The 18,635-nt window shown below is 40.4% G+C and overlaps 1 protein-coding gene across 5 annotated transcripts; it reads right to left on the bottom strand.

Annotated features, from left to right (window-relative positions):
• Positions 1–430: 430 nt before the first annotated feature.
• ilf3b (interleukin enhancer binding factor 3b) lies at positions 431–18,163 on the bottom strand. Of its 5 annotated transcripts, none has more exons than XM_032588325.1 (18): positions 18,063–18,163; positions 16,271–16,368; positions 13,764–13,981; positions 13,506–13,683; positions 12,454–12,601; positions 10,086–10,177; positions 8,784–8,879; positions 7,633–7,744; positions 7,450–7,547; positions 7,258–7,369; positions 7,066–7,179; positions 6,761–6,966; positions 5,867–6,034; positions 5,510–5,791; positions 4,124–4,229; positions 4,001–4,048; positions 2,230–2,607; positions 431–1,225 (listed from the first exon to the last, which is right to left on the bottom strand). In XM_032588325.1, the coding sequence occupies exons 2-18, from the start codon at positions 16,271–16,273 to the stop codon at positions 1,104–1,106; spliced, it is 2,481 nt and encodes an 826-aa protein (XP_032444216.1). In that variant the 5' UTR covers positions 16,274–16,368; positions 18,063–18,163; the 3' UTR covers positions 431–1,103. The 5 variants fall into 5 exon arrangements, with proteins under 5 accessions (XP_032444216.1, XP_032444217.1, XP_032444218.1 ...); XM_032588326.1 differs by having other exon boundaries at positions 13,506–13,680; XM_032588327.1 differs by lacking the exon at positions 16,271–16,368.
• Between the last annotated feature and the right edge of the window lie 472 nt (positions 18,164–18,635).

The following is an 18,635-nucleotide window of genomic DNA, read 5'->3' as shown; positions in this document are numbered from 1 at the left end:
AGTTAAAAACTGATTTAGCGAATAAAAACGGTATCTGCTGGTTATGTGATATTCAATTTCTCAGACACTAAATTTTAACTTTTTATTATCTGTCGGTGTAATTAATAAATATTCAAGTTTAACTTTTCTGCCATACTTTTCTTCTATTCAACTTTGTTAAAATTTTTGTTTTTTGACTGAGGTAAAGAATTGTGGAAGAACCAAAATTCAATTGAGATTATTTGAATTTTAACCACTTAAAGTTCATACTTTCAACATTTTACCTTAATTGCAATATTACATGTAACTGTAGGCTTCATGAACAAGCTGTTAAAACTGAACTACATTGAGAGGTTCAATAATTTGGTAAGGAGGTTAACAAAAAAAAAAAAAGAAAAGACGGTTGTAATTAGCCACAACATTACAAAGACCCAATCTGTATAAACAGAACTGTTAATTCAAAATAAAAAGGATTTATTAATACAAACAGTCTGTTACACATTAACAAGAGCAAAACCCCACCCAGTTTAAAAGCTACATTGAGCAGAGATGTGGATTTAACAGCAGAATATATGTTCCAGTTATCTTCGAAAATCAGATGGTGAAAGCATCACCTCACCTCAGGTAATTAGCAAAAACAGTCAAAAATCACAACCACTGCTGGAAAGAAGAAGAAGCTATCAGCGTACATTTTAACGTTACCACAAAATGGAGCAAAAATAATAAAAGAAAAGGTGAAACTATTTTTCACATTTGTCCAGCCATAAAAAAAAAAAAAACAAAAAAAAAAAACAACTAAAGTCTTGTCTTACAAATAGGTTTTAGGAATCAGTCTTCATATTTAGTGGTAAAGACCAGGAACATAAAACAAAAAATTAAAAAATAAATATAAACAAAACTTTGAACTAATCATACTGAAACAGACCACTAACTTCGATCACAGCTCGGATTCGACATTTAAAAAGTCCACAGAGTGTGCCAACATGTGCTACATCTAAACCCGAAAGCACATAGGAAGCAGACATGGAAAAAGGCAAAGAGCACAGGCAGGTCTTCCATCGCCCTCTTTGGAGAAGGGTTGACACACTGATGCCGGGTGATTTCATGGGCCCCGTAGAAGCAGCCTATCTGTACTGGTAGTTCATGTTGCCGTCGCTCCTGCCGAAGCCGGGGTACTGGGTGTGGTTGGCGGGAAAGCCCTGGTTGCCACCTCCCTGTGTACTGTAACTGGTTTGAGGGGTGAAACCTGGAAGCCAGAAAGAGAGATGTTACAAAAAACAAAAATAAAAACAGGTGGGAAAAAATATTAGAACTTTTAGAAGGCTTGTTTTATGAGAATACAGCTCCAACTTGCGCATTATCTATAAATGCCATACCGCTGTGTTCGATCATAACCTACAGACATTACCACCGACATCTGTGGCTGTATTCTTTGGTTTCATACTCTATGCTCTTTTTTGTCTTCAGCTGGTTTCCCTCAACAATAACAACTTAGTTTAGGTTCAATTCTTCAACAGATAATACTGGTGCTTGACCGCTGTGTTTAAAAATCCACTAAACCTCCAACTTCAATCTGTGCCGCACCAAATGATGCTGTAACTAGTAGTGTCGCAGACCCGCTTTCTGGGGAGCTTTCGACACACCAGGGAATCAAAACCGTGACGTTGTACTACTGTTGTAAACGGGTTGCGTGACCATGTACTACTCAGATTTTTTGCGGATTGCGCGTAGCATCGTATCATCACCTTCCTAAAGTAGTCGCCCAAGTCTACAAAGTCTACAAAAGCGATTTTGACAAAAAAGGGGAAAAAAAGTAAAATAAAATCACCACCTTTCTTTCCAAAAAATGCTTTAGGGAAAAAAAAAATGTCTTTGCCCACAATTTTAGGAAGTTGACAATATGGGTTGGCAGTATAAGTGAGAAAATGCCAAAGACGAACGTTGTTCTAGAAAAGCTAGCTATGAGATTAAGACGTGTGATTAACATTTAAGGCCAAATTAATTTATTTTTCAAAAGACATTTGAAGTCCTTCATTTTAGATACAAGTTTAAGACTTTATAGGGACGCACAAACTCCGTTTCCCGCATTTTCACCTGAAAACTTCTAAACTTTACTTTTGATCATTTAGCGTACACACAACATTTAAGTTATTTCTAGCATATTTTCCAACAGTATTCCTCAGTACAATGCCGAACGTTTCCAGGCTGTGTAGGGACCGTTTTTAAAGCTTTAAAACAGATTAAACTCACCTTCATAATTGTACTCCTGGTTACCCCCAGATGCAGCCCCTGCTCCCCCTGTCACCTGGCTGGGGTAGGCAGTGCTGTAGGAATAACCACCCGCACCCCCTTGGTTCTGGTTGAAACTCTTCTTCGCTTGCCCGTACTGGTTATACGACCCCTGCCCTACGGAGATGTTTGATTGATAGCCTCCCGGTGGACCACCCTTCTGCATGGGGGGTTTCTTTTTGGGCATTTTGTTGGCCGCCGGTGCAGCGTAGGATCCTTCATTTTGATAATATGACCCATAGGAGCCTGGAGCCGGAGGTTCTGTGGAGCTGAACGGAAGTCCGCCCGAGAGGCTGCTCGATACCCCAGCGCTGCCATTTGCCCCGTCGTCGTAGTAATCTATGGAGCGACAGCATGGCACAGGTTCAAAATGGGGCAGATATTTTGTTCGCTCCAGCTTGTGTGTCGTAAACAGGCAACCAACAACTTAAGTCAGTCATGAATGCAACATTTATTAATAAAAAGAACATATATAAAAACAGCTAGAGTGAGGAAATCCTCCCACACCAAACACATTCTTACATTGATCCAGTCTGAGCACAAACAAGCCTCCGTTCGTCTTTGCCAGCCGCCAGATACAGATCGGGCGAGAAGCAGACAAAAGCTAGACAGTGCCAGAGTAAGACCTTCATGCAGCTAGTTTATTTCTAACTCCGCAGTGCCAACAAGACAGGGAAATAACAGATTTGATGAGAAAAAATATAGTTTCCTTAAAATGAGGTCAATCGTGGTGGACAAGAGACACACAGTTAAAAACAAAAAGGAAGTTGTTTCATCTAAACGTGTGGAGGCAGAGACGTCCCGAAAGGCAGTACGTGTCATTCGGCTCCCCACAGGTCGTCCGGACTGCGAGAAGACACTGAGCTAAAACGGGTCCGATGTGTTCAGGTACATCCACGGGTACAGAGGTTCGTCTTATGGCTGCGTGCATGCAGTGGAGGATCGTCTCCCCAGAGGCGGCTTGGACGTGACAAGTGGGATTGGCAAGACAGGTTAGATGGAGTCACTTTGTCCCCGGGGGTTGTGGACTTGATGGTGACGCGACTTTCTGATCCCGCTGGAACACTACTGAGTATTTTTGTCCGTTCAAATCCTCTCAACAGGTTTTTTTTTTAATTATTATTATTATTATTATTTTCTAACACTGGAGTTAGGGGAGGGGGAGTTCTATGTCGCAAACTCGGGGTAGCCATAGTAGTCTGAGACAAAGTCACCTAAAGAGTGAGACAGGGCAGAGAAGGGGGGGGGGACAAAAAAATATATCAAAATTAGATTATTTTGAATTTTTCTTCTGCCTTAAAAAATGGCAGGCTGTGTTAGGTCAGATTATTTTTTTTATTGTGTTGGACATTATATTTGTTTTTTTTTTAGATTTCTCTGCTCCTGTCACGCTCAGGTAGGTCAGTCTTCAAACCAGGCTGCCAGAATGAAGAAAGGGAAACTCATAAGAGGAGGCTTGTGGGGAAAAAAAGAAAAAAAAAACTGATTCAACCCCTGTGGCTTAAAGCAGAGAAATGTAAAATCACTCAGCTAGGATAATCCCAGCAAGGCATTAAGGAGCTTTTTGTTTTTACAGAAACCGGACCCCACTTCCCGCCCTGGTGGGTCGTTGCAGGATGCACAAGCGTCTCTGCCAACACAATGCTCCACACTGTTTACTTCTACTTTCATCAAGAATAAACAGATAAAACTTCAAACAGCAACATTAGAGGTGAAGAAACTAAATACTCACTGTAGCCAGAGTTGGTGTTGTTCCCATATCCGTACGTTCCAAATCCACCTGACAAGGACAGCACACGTTCAGTGGCTGCAAGTCCAGTTAAGTCTACGAAAACCAGGAAAAGAAGATTCCTACCTCCTTGACCGTAGCCGCCTCCGTTGTTGAAGCCTCTGCCTCTTCCACGGCCTCGGCCTCTCCCTCTGCCTCTCGGTATGCCAACGTCCAGGCCAAACGGTTGGTGCTGAAATGGATACAAAGATGTTTTAAAATGAATCATATAAGAAAAAAAAACAACAAATGTACCCAACTGCGAGTATTCTTAATCCTTTTTTGTTGTATTACAACTACCCCCACCCCAAAAAAAACAGTAGGGACGCACCGATGGCTTCTTCTGGCCAGTCACTGATACCATTTTTTGTAATAACTGATAATGTCAGGTAATTTTAGGTCACATACACCTTAGTTGTTCCAATCTCATTTTGTGAAAAAACACTGACCAATGCTATTACAAGACACAAGCTAGTGCTCTGAAAAATTAAATAAAAGTTGAAGCCGTTCCTCTCTAAATGAAATAACCTAAGAAAAATTACGAGTTGCGGCTAAGCAGGTACACTTATTTAAACATGTTACTAGAGAGCTCTGACAGGAAAAAACCCACTAAACACAGCAATAAAGTTGCTAAGTTAGCAACAGTGGGGTGACCATTGGTGACCGCGCACATGTAGACATGACCTGGTGGGCAGAGCGAAGGTGAACACTAGCTGCATTTTCATTGACCATGTAGGTAATTTGCGCAATTTGACATTTGAAAAATTAATTTGCTTAATGGAAACATGGCAATTTAGAAAACACTTTTAGTTTTTGACAAGTTTTGCTGCTAAGATGAAGTGTTTTTTTTGTTTTGTTTTTTGGCAATATAAAAATTGGTTAATTTTTGCAAAACTGCGATAGAATGACTTTTTTTAGCATCACGAGTCACATGAACGACCAGATGTTGCCACTGGCACAAACCGCGAAGAAGAAGACGACAGGAAGTAGTTGGACGATGATGGCGTGGCATATTTTTAATGGCTTATCATGAAAACAAAAGTATTTATGTGTCATTTGAACTGCGTTTCTTACTTGACGGAAACACCATAACTGTGAAACTGCAGGGTTTTTTTTACATTTGTAGAATACTGACATTTGTAAAGGAAACAGAGTGGTAAAAAGTAGACTCTGGGGAGTGCCGTGGTGGCGTAGCGGTTAGCGCGACCCCTTATTTGGAGGCTTTGAGTCCTCGACGCGGCCGTCGCGGGTTCGACTCCCGGACCCGACGACATTTGCCGCATGTCTTCCCCCCTCTCCTTCCCCGTTTCCTGTCAGCCTACTATCATATAAGGGACACTAGAGCCCACAAAAAAGATCCCCTGGAGGGGTAAAAAAAAAAAAGAAAGTAGACTCCAATCTGGTCCTACGCGTTTTGCTTCGTCCAGAGGGTCTGGACCCTCAGCTATTGAGAAACGATCTTTTCCTGCTTACCATGGGCGGTCCCTTCTTCTTTTTAGCAGGCTCAGGAGCAGAGCCTTCAGGAAACAGCTTCTCCAGAGCAGCCAGGGCCGCGTACGCCTTGGCCACCTTCTTATTGGACCCGGTGCCCTGGAACTTCTGCTCGTCGATCTCCACCTCCATGACGAAGCGCTTGTCGTGACTGCCGCCCGTCTCAGAGATGAGCTCGTACTTGAGGCCGCGGCGCTTCTCGTTCAGCTCCATCACGGGGTTCTTGCCGTGTTTGGTCAGGATTGGTCCCTGCTGGCGAGCCGTCTGATGGAGAGGAGACGGGTGAGGACAACAGATCTGACTACGCGACACTGTCTGATATCGTCAGCCGACGCTTACCTCGGCAGATTCTGGAGTGGCGCCGGCTGTGGCAGTGGACGATTCGGTTTGGATTACTGCTGGCTTTACTTCTTCTGCAGCGATTGCTACTACAGTTTCTTCCAATTTCACAGCGACTTCAGTACTCTTCAGTTCCACCCCGGTGGGTAGGCCCATGTCCTGCAGCACCTGAACACACCCAAAGAAATTCACTTTCATTTAGATAAAAACAGCAAACTACCACGTTTAACAGAGATAAATTTTGCTCCAAATAAAGTTTGCTCAACTTTGGCTTTTGACACTTAAAAAAAAAACAAAAAACAACAACATGTAATGCGAAAAGAAAAATTAGATGGGGAAAAAAGGAATCTGAAAATGATTTTGAAGTTGAAGATAATGAAAAAAATTGAAGCTGAAAAGAAATCGAAACAAGAATAAAACTTACAACTGAAAAGCAAGAGAAAAAAAAAATTGAAACGAGAAAAGATTTGAAATGGAAAATAAAAATTCAAACTGAAATTTGTTTTTGAAACTGAACAAAAAAAATATTTGAAACAAAAATAAATTTGTTTCAAATTTGTTTGAGGAAAAAAAATTCTGTTTTCTCAAACAGAAAATTTAGAAACTGAAAAGTTTGAAAATGGAAAAAAAATTGAGACAGGAAAAAAATTCAGTTGAAAAACTTCTGAAACTAGAGAAAGAAATTTGTAATTGAAAAAAAAAAAGGATTAGGAAGTCAAAAGTAAATTTAAACAGAAAAACAACTTTTGAACTAAAAAAAAGTTTGAAAATGAAAAAAAATATATTCAAGTTGAATTTTTTTTTTTTCAATTTCAATAAACATTTTTGAGCACATTTATGACCCAATTTGCTCCATACATTTATCTAACCACACATGCAGGAAGCAGCGCTCACCTTGACAGCTACATGCAGCTTGGCGGTTCGCTTGGACGGACCAGAAGCCTCAAACGTCTTTCCGTCCACCTCCACCGCCATAGTGAACACTGGAACATGAACCGGACCGGTTTGAGATATCAGCTTGTACTGCAGGCCTGGTTTCAGCTGATTCAGCCTCATTAGGGCGTTCATTGACTGAGCCGGCTCCGCCTTTTCTTCTGCAGCTTTGGGAACCAAACAGAAAAAGGGTTTTAAGCTTTCATGCCCGTCCAAAAGAACAGAAACAGTGAATCTAGGTATCCCAGTGCTAAAGGAACACTTACATTTCTTCTGCAGCTTTTTCTTCTTTTTGTTTGGACTCTTATCATCGGTTCCTTCTTCTTCTTCTATAGGCCTCTTCATAGGTGGGGCATACGCTGTGCTGGGTGGGATTTGCACTGAACAACACATAGAATTATCCCGTTACAACAAAATCAAACCCAAAACCCGCTCTTGTTGTTGTAGTTTTCCAGCACCTGTGTAATCAATCGGGGTGTCGCTGCGAGGTTTTTTGGGCATTTTTGACGGAAGCGGGTCCATTCCGAGAACTTTGTGGAGCTGCCCAAAGGCCGACAGCCTTAAAGCGTGCTGATGGCAGCAGAGACGGCATTTTAGTAAATCACAGGACTAATTAGCTGAAAATGTACAAAAGACTTCACTGGACTCACCTGAGCGCTCGCTGTGACGTCTTCTCTCTGCTGCTGATCCAGGTGACCGATGGCGTCTGTGGGGTCCTTCTCACATGGATCATAAATTCCAGGACCGTCTGCAAAATGGCAATTCAGAATGTTATTTGGAACGAATTAAAGGCACAAAACACTCAAGGGGACGCCCAGGAGCTGAGTGCATACCTGTCATGAGGATCCCCGAAGCGAGACACTCTAAAACTCTCCGCAGAGCTTCGCCTGCCCCCATGGGCCTGTTCCCTGTGCCGATTGCTTTCTCACAGATCAGCTCCAGTGGCTGTGAAGCACGAAAAGTTTTTAACTCCCTGACGGGATGATTCTGTGCAGTGTCACTTGAACTTTTTGACTTTTAAAAAAAAAATTATTATTTTTTTTTTTTACCTCCAACATGTTTAAATTGACATTTATGTAACAGAGATTTGCACTAATCTGGTGACAATAAGTGAATAAATCAGTTGATTGCAGGATCAATTAAAATGAGTTTTAGAATTTCCATTTGGACAATAATCGTGATAGAGACGCTGCTGTTTAATATCGCTGAAAACTCCGCTCAAGCCGAGGAAAGACTCAAGATTTTTTTTGGAATCAAAATGTATGATTCACAACAAGCCAAACTGGAATCTTTCATACTTGAAAATTGATGTTCTCAGAGGTTTACTACAAGCATTTCACAAAGAAGAAATGTGTAAAGTAAGCTTGTCATGATGACAAATTTTGCTGGACGATAAATTGTCCCTGTAATTACGGCGATAAACAATAACATTGTTGCCATTAATATATTGATAATAGCTTAGTAATTCAACTTCATCCTCTCAAATACCAATAAACTTTGATTTAGTAAAGACCGTTTAACAGTGGCTCTGGAAGATATTTTAAATATACAAAATAAGACAAAATCTGAACCAGAAATGAACCAGATTATGTGATGGGAGTTATCAGGCTCATCATTATCAGATTAATTGGTTAAATGCTTGCTGCAACAGGTGAGAAATTGCGATGTTGCTAAAAAATTAAAATTTTTAGTCTTTTATTTTTCTTTTTTGCTATTGTAAAACTTTAATACGGTGCAGCCATGCTGAATATCAAACTCAATACCAAGATTTTTTTTTTATTAAACAAAACTCAAAACTCTTGGTATTGATGATACATTTTTAGACAAACTGATGGGAGAGAAGAGGATGTAATTGACAGAAGGCAAATACATCAGCACACCACATAGACAGCCCCGCCCATAAAAGACAATCAGTAAGACAACGTTAATCAAATAAATATTTCGCCACTGCTTTTACCATTTATTCCACGGTTTGTTAGCTTACCCAGCCACGAAGCGGGGCCCATGTGGGGACTCGGGCGCACAGGTCCCTCAGGATGCGGATGACGATGACACAGGAGCGCAGCCCGTTGGCTCTGGCCTGGAAACACAAGCAGGAGCGGGGGGGAGGTGGGCGAGATGGGAGGTGGGCAGATTTAGTCAAGAAGAGACAACTACGTGAGACAAGCATGATCAACACCAACATGGAACAGAAATGAATAAAAATGGAGCCACAGAATATTACAGCTTAGCTTTGTCGCTATGGAAGATTTCCCCAGGTATTAAAGGATTGCTTTGTAAGATCGTATGATCATGATCATATAGTTCACACATACAAATAATTGATGGTTTAGTTATCAGGTGTAAACAAATTCTGTCTTTGGGAGGGGGGGGGGGGGGGACATGCATCTAACAAAGATCAGAAGAAAAGAAGTGAATAAAACCACCTCAAACTCAATTCTAGGCCAATGTGAGAAACAAGTTAAACCATTACAAAAAGGCTGTGCAAAAACATGTGCCGACACTTTAAGAGGAAGGGGGTCGGGGTCACGGTTGAGTTAGAGACAGAAATACTTAGAAATTACTCGAGGTGCAATATTCCTGTTGAGTTTGTGGCACACACACTAACAAAAGCAGCCAGGAGAGCAGGAGAGGTCGAGGCCACATACTCTACACTTAACAAGCTGCTGAGACGGAGCACTGACTGTTACGGCGTGACAAGCCAGAGGTGACACAGGCAGCAGGACTATGAGGGATAAAACACAGTTAACCACATGGAAACAGTTCCGTCTCGCGCGCCCTCTCGCACGGGGCACCGGGGAAAAAAAAGGAAAAAAAAGCGCTCGGTAAGTAGCTTGCGTGTGTACAGTTATGGGAAACAAAAAAAATGACTCATTCACAGCAACGATGACGTTCTAGAAATATTGCACCTGGATGCATAGCTATTAGTTCCCGGATTTGGTTGATTGGAGTTAAAAACTAAAGTGTCGCTAAATGAGCAAGCGAATGAAACTTAGAGGCTAGAAGCAGCAGCTTCTATTTGGTATCGGTGTTAACTGGCAGAGAACCTGTAAAAAGTGAGCGAAGCGACTGAAGCGTGTGATGACACACATATCCTAAAAAAAACAAACACCCAAGTCATCAAATTATACTACAGGAAGTACACCTCAAAAGAGGAAACAAAAAATAAATAAATAAAAAGAGAGAGAAAATGTAAGAAATTTTTAAAATAATATAAGAACAGAGAGCATAAAACCAAACTCAAAGCTACATCTGTTTTAGAGACAAATAAAGACAAGATTCAAACCTGGAACCACTTAGCGTGGCGTAGAGATGCCAAGGCAGTTAGGCATTTCTGCCTGTCCAGAACATCCGGGGGATCGATGACTGAAAGCGTTTCTATTGGCAGGTGGAATAAGAAGACAAGGTACAGTTTGACCAAGGGGAGTTCTGTCAGCCGGCCAGGGGGAACACAGGCAGCCTTCCCAAACCACAGGCAGGAAGGGGGAAGGGGAGGGGATCCCTCCACTGGAGAACCGCCCAAAGCTTTCAGCCTCCCAGTTAATGTTGTTTTACAACCCTCCTCCCCCCACTCCCACAAAAAGAAACAAAACAAACAAACAAAAAAACCAGGCACCTGAAACTAGAGATGCATCGAGAAATTCGATGGCGGCCAGAACTAGAAAAATTTTACGCTTTGTCGTTAGTCGGAAGATAAACATCCTATCTTTTTTTCTGACAGTTAATGCATCACAACTGCTACTAAAACAGGCTAATATTGCTCTTCGGTGTGGACGTTTTTACGGAGCGAAGGCTCGAGCATACTCATTTTCCAGTATTGTAGTGATGTGTTTTTTTTCCCCCAGAGATATGTCGGCCTTTCACTAAGGACACCACAACAGGAAGTTAGGCGTCAACAAACAGGAAGTGGATTGTTTTAGAACAGAGTTTTTCCGTTTTATCCTTCTGACTTATTTTTTAACATGCTGGATTTGAAAACTTTGGCCCGCTTGGAAATATTACGCTTAAGACAAGGGTATACCAACTCTACAGGAAATATATAATACATTCCATGTAGGAATTAACACTGAGGATGCTAATTGCTAATGAAAGATCCTTAGGGCAGATTAAACCATACTCCGAGTGATCACTGTTTTTGTTCTATATCACATTTCATGGGAATATAAATAGCAATTAATCATAACAGAAAGATTTCTGTGTGGTTACAACAAAATGAAGAATTTAATACAGAAGCAACTTGAAGCCTCTCCAAAGGTATGTTGTCGTTATTTTTTGTCACGTAAGCCTGGAAGATTTTTACTGTATCTGAAGATGCTTTTGTTAAAACGTTTTATTTTTATATAATCAATTTCATTATTAAGATATTTAAAAACATTTTTTATCCTTGTCCAGAAAGCGAGATAGTTCTCACATAGAACTATAAGTTAGAAGTTCTATGTCAGTACCAGCAGTTCAGGGCTTTTCCAAAGCCGAAGACTGGAAAGTGGCCGTAGAATTTCTGATCGATGCATCCCTATTTAAAACCCAGCATACTTACAGGGTTGTGTCTTAAGTCATAAGCTGTGTAAAAACTCAAAGTTAAACAATATGTAAAAAGACTAAAATAAAAAAAAATAAAAAAAGTATCAAATGGGAGGTTGTCTCCACGTTTGTGTCAGCTCAAACAGATGCTTTCTTTCCAACACTAACAGGAAGTGGAACCCCTCCCCTCGGCCCCCCATACTGGGTACGCTGCACTTTGCCCCTTCCGAGACAGAGAGCGGCCAGTTGGTCAAAGGTCCAGCGTCCCTAAAAATTGACAAACTAGAAGGCTTGACAGAGAGAATCAGAATTGGAACCACAGGCAGAAATTATCAGATGCACAAAAAGTGGGTATCAAAACAAGTCCACACTGCAGCAAAACTGATGGCTCAGAAACGAAGGCCCAAAAGGGGCGTCGCTGTTAGTGCAGGGCTACAGATAAAGTCAAGGCTCAAGCCTTACTGCTGTTGAGCACTCGGACTAAAAGGCAGGAACCAGAGAGCCTGCTTTTCACCAAACTTTTCATTCACTGATGCTAAGCTAGGATGGGTTGCTAGGACCTCTACAACAGTTGATGTACATGCCAAATTCCTGTGCCCCTTGTCATTACCTGTAACCTTGGACCTTTCCCGCTAAGAAAAAAAACACACAGAAAAACAAGACAGAGGCGGTTAACAGCCCACTGTGGGGGTCAAACAAAGACTTTGGGTTTTTGCTACTCATTTTTGCTGCAATGCAAACCGTTCATCATCAATGATAAAAAAAAAAACACATGCAAACACAGTGGTCTCAGTGGTTTTGTATTCGGGTAAATTCTCAGTAAGCCTTCATTTCATTGGTTACCTGCTCTTTAAAAGGGGAAGAGAAACTATGTCTTCAACAATAGTTACACTGCCTGCCCTTTACTGTATATTGGGCCATCAAAAATGTACGATTACATTACATGGAACTACGAGAGTGTCTAGAGAGCTACAAGCATAGCAGGGTTTCATTATCTGAAGGTCTTCTTGTCCCCTAGCTCCATTGAAGGCCCAATAAACAATATCTGTCTAGCCTTGCTGCCTGCCTGGCCTCGCAGCTGGAAGTAGGTTAGCACTAATGAAGGACAAGGGTCTCTGTTTGGGGGGGCTTACCTCCAGCGGTCGCCTTCTCTATCTCTTCGCGGACCAAAGGGGATGTGAGGTGAATTGTGAGCGTTAGAGGGGGCTCCTTTGTGTTGTGGATCATGATGCTCGCATCATGGATGTCCTGCGTTACTATGTATTTATCTTCTGTTATAGTCTGGAAAGAACAAATGGGAAAAGGGCATACTTTAAAAAAAAACAACATTTGAGCAGATTACTGTTAATACAGGAGGAACAGAAATATACCAGTCATACATCTGGGTGAAGATCCCCCAGCCCCACCCCACCAGCTCCAACCTAATTCAAATCAAAGTGGTGTCAGAAGTTTGTGCAGCAAATTTTATTTTTGTGCCACTTTCATTTTAAAGATTTTCTTAAAATCATTGCCAGGGTTCAACAGAGGTTGACCAACTCTGTTACGTTTTTGTGGTGCAAAAATTTCCATTTGTGCTGCTTTTGTTTTGAAGGTATTACTGAAAGATATTTTGTCTGGTTGACATATGGAAATTTTTTTTTTACATTATTATTATTCAAAAGAGAAAAAAACTAAAGATTTTGATGGCACAAATGTTTGGCATTAATTTTATTTGGGAAAAGTGAGGGGGAGATGTTGACCTTATGACCTTTATACTTCAATTAAGAACTTCAAAACAAAGGCAGCACAAATGAACATCTTATCAGAACAAACGCAGCAGAGTTGATGGACACCAGTTTTTTTTTAATTCTGTAAAAGGGAGAGAAGGGGGATAGTTGACCTTTCGCGACCTCTGAAAACACATTTGTGACGCACAAACGTTTGGCACCAATTATTGGTTGACCTTTTGAGGTTTAAACTTTCATTAATATCTTAAAAACAAAAGCAGCCCAAATGAAAATTGTATCAGTACAAACGCAGCAGAGTTGATGGACAAAAATTTTGTTTATTTTATAAAAGGTGGAGAGGTTAGTTGGCCTGTCGCAACCTCTGGAAACGCGTATTAGTATCTTTGAAACAGAACAAAACTTTGTGTCACACAAACGTTTCACAACAACTTGGTTTGATTCACTCAGGTCAGTCATACCTGCAGCTGTGCAAGAAGGTTTTCAGACACCCTTCCCAGCAGACTGACGGTGGGCTTGTCCTTACAGAGAAGCACCAGCTCTAGGTCCAGGTCTCCTTTCAGCAGCAGACCTTTAGCAACCAGACCCACCCTCATAACGCCACGCAGAGTCCGGGTGGCCTGATCCTTCTGCTCACTGTTAGAAGACGGAGCAAGTTAGACGTCTACATCGTTATCATCAAGTAACCAAGAGGAATGTGCAATCTACTATATCCTGACCTGTCTTTGTCACAGTCTTCGAATTCAGACTTTGTAGTTCCCTTTTCCTCCTTATCCAGCCAATCAGAAACGGCCTTCAGAGCCCGCTCTGTGTGGGACACCATGTTCTGGACGCTTTCCAGCTCCTCCTGTGTTGGATAGATGGCGGAATGTTTGGCCATGACGTGGCGGTCGCCGTTCATGAAGACGCGCATCGTTCTGTGGCGAACGAGGGGAGGCTGGGGTTTGGACACAGGAGTGGTAGGATTTTAATGAGGAGGTTCTTCAAAACACATGATAAGTTGAAGCAACATGGACTAAACATGGTACATGATATACATTACAGAGAACCCTGTAAATAGGAACGCATCTGAATCCAGGGTTTTATAAACACGACTGTGTTGTTTACGAATTTCCTTCCAAATACGAACGTGTAAAATGTAAATCAGAAACAAGTGGTCCAGGATGGAACTAGGGACTAGTGTCCTAAAGAAGGCAATATCAAATAGGAGCAGTATTCAAGTTTGAGTGGCTATGAGTCGTGGGCCTGAACATACCTAAAAATGTAGCAATAAATGGTTTTATTTGATAATTGTTGTTATCGCAGCAGTATTTCAAAATATCGTAATAAAACTAAGTCTACATTACCCACCACATACAACTGTACTGTATGGTCCGTGTGCGCTCTCTCTTACTCTGTACAACAACAATGTCATTAATGTGGCCTTAACATTTTAAACTGCAGGAAAAAGCAAGCAGTAAAGAACCAGTTTCTCTTCTGCTGCAAAATGGTGACGCAATTTCTGTCAGAGTTCAAGGCAGTCGGTATGGAAAGCCGTTGATGCCACAATTCGTACATTTGTGTTGGGTTTTGGGACCTCATCACCTTAGGGTCTATAAATCATAATGAAAGTTGTTGGTTCTAAATGTAAAAAAAAAAAAAAAGTATTCCTGGTTCTCCCCCAAAAAATTGGGTTAATTCTCTTCGGTAATTTACCATGCAGTGCTTTTAGCAATGTTATAGGAATCATTTTGTCAAAAGTAGCCATATTGGAAAATATTTCATTTGTATTTAGAGGTTTCCCTGTGTTGACCCTGGTGTAGTAAAACTACAGCTAAATGTGAATTACTGCAAACATCCCTCATATATTCTCTTTGTGTTTTAACATATGCTTATGTTACAGATGTCAAATATGCCAAGCTACTTAAAAAAAACAAAACGAAAAACAGTTAATGAACTATTTGTTTTTTTTACTAGAGATGCAAATCTTTCGAAGTCCAGTGATTCAATTCAATTTTTATTTCAGAAACCTTTTTTTTTTATATTCAAAGGGTCTAGAAATTCTGTGTAAATTATGGGACTCAGCAGACGAAAAGATAGCGTAAACAAATGAAACATTTATTTAAAACAATTCTATAAGCTTCCATTTGTAACTTCAATTACCAGTGTTAGCTTAACTTCGCTTTTCCTCAAGTAAAAGAACATCAAGAATTATTAAAAATATACATTTACAAAAAAAAAAAAATAATTAAGCAGACTAAAACTGATTTTTGAGGAATTACGATTCTCTATAGAATCAATTTTTTTCGGGACCTACTGTATAATGGTTTCTAGTCTTGTTTTATTTCCAGATCAGGCTTAAACATTTACTTAAGCTAAAGCATTTATAAGATTCTACAGAGTTTAAAGTTAGGTTTGCTTTTTATTTGTTTTGTGACTTGACTTTAACGTGAAAGAAGGCACAACTTCGCGACACGTTAAATGCAAAAATCAGATGTCAGAGACAACAAAATCTGAGTGCACCAACAACCTTATGTCTTTTTTTGCACACGTACATAAAGTTGAAGGTATGCTGGAACAACTCAAATAAATTTTGAAAGTCCAAGTCCAAAAGTCTCCACATTTGGACTTGGAGAAGGCGTTCGACAGTGTCCCTCGGGGAGCCCTGTGGGGGGTTCTCCGGGAGTATGGGGTACCGGGCCCTTTGATACGGGCTGTCAGGTCCCTGTATGACCGGTGTCAGAGTCTGGTCCGCATTGCCGGCAGTAAGTCGGGCTCGTTTCCGGTGAGAGTTGGACTCCGCCAGGGCTGCCCTTTGTCACCGATTCTGTTCATCACTTTCATGGGACAGAATTTCTAGGCGCAGTCAAGGTGTTGAGGGGATCCGTTTTGGAGGCCTTAGGATCTCATCTCTGCTTTTTGCAGATGTTGTGGTCCTGTTGGCTTCATCAGGTTGTGATGAAGACCCAGGACACGCTGGAGGGACTATGTTTCTCGGCTGGCCTGGGAACGCCTTGGGATTCCCCCGGAGGAGCTGGAACAAGTGGCTGGGGAGAGAGAAGTCTGGGCCTCCCTTCTGAAGCTGCTACCCCTGCGACCCGACCCCAGATAAAGCGGAAGAAAATGGATGGATAATTTTTTGATTTGAATAGTTACGTAGAAAGACTAGCAGATCATTTGTATTGCTAAATCTTAACACGGCCTTTTGACTGACGGCAAGAAAATTAAACAAAAGCTGCAACGTTACCATTTTCTTTTTAGTGAAGCTGGCGACTTTATTGCCCAGTGATTAACACTGATAAACGTGTCTTCTCTGGAGGGAAATGACACGGCTGCTCCTCGTTTCTGTGAGAGGAAATCAACAATCAAAAGACGTGGAGTAAAGACAAATGTGGTGAGTAAAGGCTACCCTGATAGGAGAACAGCAAAACGTCTACTGATTTTATTTCATGTCACTGATTTAAAGATGTCAAATTGTGAAATAATCCCTAGTGCAACTAATGAGCCTGAAAAAGGAAGACTTCTTTTTTTTTTTTTTGCTTTTTTAGTCGTTCGTTTCTGCCCTTTTGCTGAAATGAATTTAATAATAATAAATCAGTATGGGTTGTTTTGGAGAATGTGGATTTTCAGTGCATCAGACTGACCTCACCCTCAATTAACTTACAAAAATATCCACATAATATGTTGTACACCAAAAAATGTTGACTATATATTTCTCTCTTCAGTGGAATTAAAACTAAGGACTTTAAAATATTTATGGCCAGAAAAACTACAGATGAATTTATTTTTTGTTATTGTGGGTTATGTTGAGAAAATACCAATACATACGGCAAAATAAGCACAACAAGAAAATTACCATTCTTTTTAAGTCCTGTTGAAGACATTGCTGGAGTTTTGAGCTGAACTTTTAGTCCAGCAAAACAGTTTAATTTGCCCAGATTTTCTTTTTTTGTTTGCTTTTTAGGATTTTTTTTAAAAACATTTGTAACTATTTTACAGTTTTAAAGCAGCATAAAATATGAAATAACTAAAAAGGGGAGAATGTGTCTGAAGTTTGAAGACAATATCTAAAAAGAATAGTAGAAATTGTTTCAATTTTGTTAAGAATTACCTTGTTTTTTTTAATCATTTAACTTGTAGGTTTAAGAACATACATGAACCCTTTTTCATTTTTTAAAAGCACAACCTTCAACATTTCGAGCCTACGTACATAAACCTGCTTATCTTTGAAGGCCCCTTCAATGTCCTTCGGTTGAAACCATAACAATCCTGATATAACTGACTCCGGTCAGGAACATTTTACCGCTACCGTAATATCGGTTTATAGAAATAAGGACTCGTGGATATTTTAGTACGTGTCGTCAAAACGCTGTTTAAAAGATAATACGGTGAAAACGCGACCGTATCTATTGTTCCATTCATTAACTCACCAAACAGAAGCATCAACTCAAACAGACCTAATAAAGGGAGCCTAAAACGCGACTGACGTAGATTTAACATTTATATGAAACAGTTGTTGCAAAATGGAGAAATAGAAGAAAAAATGCAGTCGGCTCCAAATCCAAATTGTGCGTCAAAAAAAAGAAAAAAAAAGAAAAACAAAATAGGAGACGCCATCTTATTTCGGTTCAGTTAGCCTGGACCGAAAAATAAATAAATAATTATCCCATCATTTCATGCTACTAGCATGCTCCCCTGTGACCAAAAACGACAGACATGGAACCTATGGCTTCTATTGGTCATATATAATCCTACAAATATTCAAAGCATCAAATTATATTCAGCTCTGTTGGATAAGGGACACCAAAATGGTCGAGGAGACGGGAGAAAGACCCCACGAATCTCCGACCACATTTAGCTGTAGCACGTTAGCTTTCCCGACCCCGACCAGCCGCAAATACCAACGGCTGAAGCACACGAATGAGCACAGGAAATAACAGAAATATCACCATTGTGGTAATGTATGAGCATGTACATTTTTATGCTATATTACAAATGTGTAGGGGACTTAGTCTACACATTATATTGTTGACACTTACATATATACGTTTTCCACTCACGAATCGTGCCACCGTCGAAGAGCGCTAGCTCAAATTCTAGTCTGCAGCTCAAGCGTAGAGGGAGACGCCCACGATCCCGAAATCACTTGCGCTCATTGGACAAACTATGGGTGATGCTACGGTGTCAGCCAATGAAAAATAAGGATTTGCAGCTCAGGCTTCAAAACATGGCGATCTACAAAGTCGTCATTATTTACCCCCTCCCACCTCCAAAAGGCACAAGCTGCAAAAAGATAAAAAGTTCCCTGGAAACCACGTGTTTCTTTGTAAAAAAAAAAAAAATAGATAAATAAAATAAAAAAAAGATGTTTTTTTTAATTAAATTAGACCTTTAATAAAGAATGAGAACATTTCTCTAACATTAAATAAAAAGTATGCATCATCTACAATGTGAAATAGATATACTGTATGTGGAAGCAAATTTTATGTCGTGTATGGTTTCTTTCATTATATATTTTGTTTTGTAGGATCTTAATATATTCTGGGGAGACATCATATGCCCAAGTTTTGGGTTTCAATGTGTCAAAATATGGAAAACGGCAACCCTTATCA

This window comes from Xiphophorus hellerii, chromosome 16, assembly GCF_003331165.1.
Source record: "Xiphophorus hellerii strain 12219 chromosome 16, Xiphophorus_hellerii-4.1, whole genome shotgun sequence".
Taxonomy (NCBI): domain Eukaryota; kingdom Metazoa; phylum Chordata; class Actinopteri; order Cyprinodontiformes; family Poeciliidae; genus Xiphophorus; species Xiphophorus hellerii.
The sequence above is the reverse complement of the archived record's forward strand: the minus strand, read 5'-3'. Positions and strand labels throughout refer to the sequence as shown.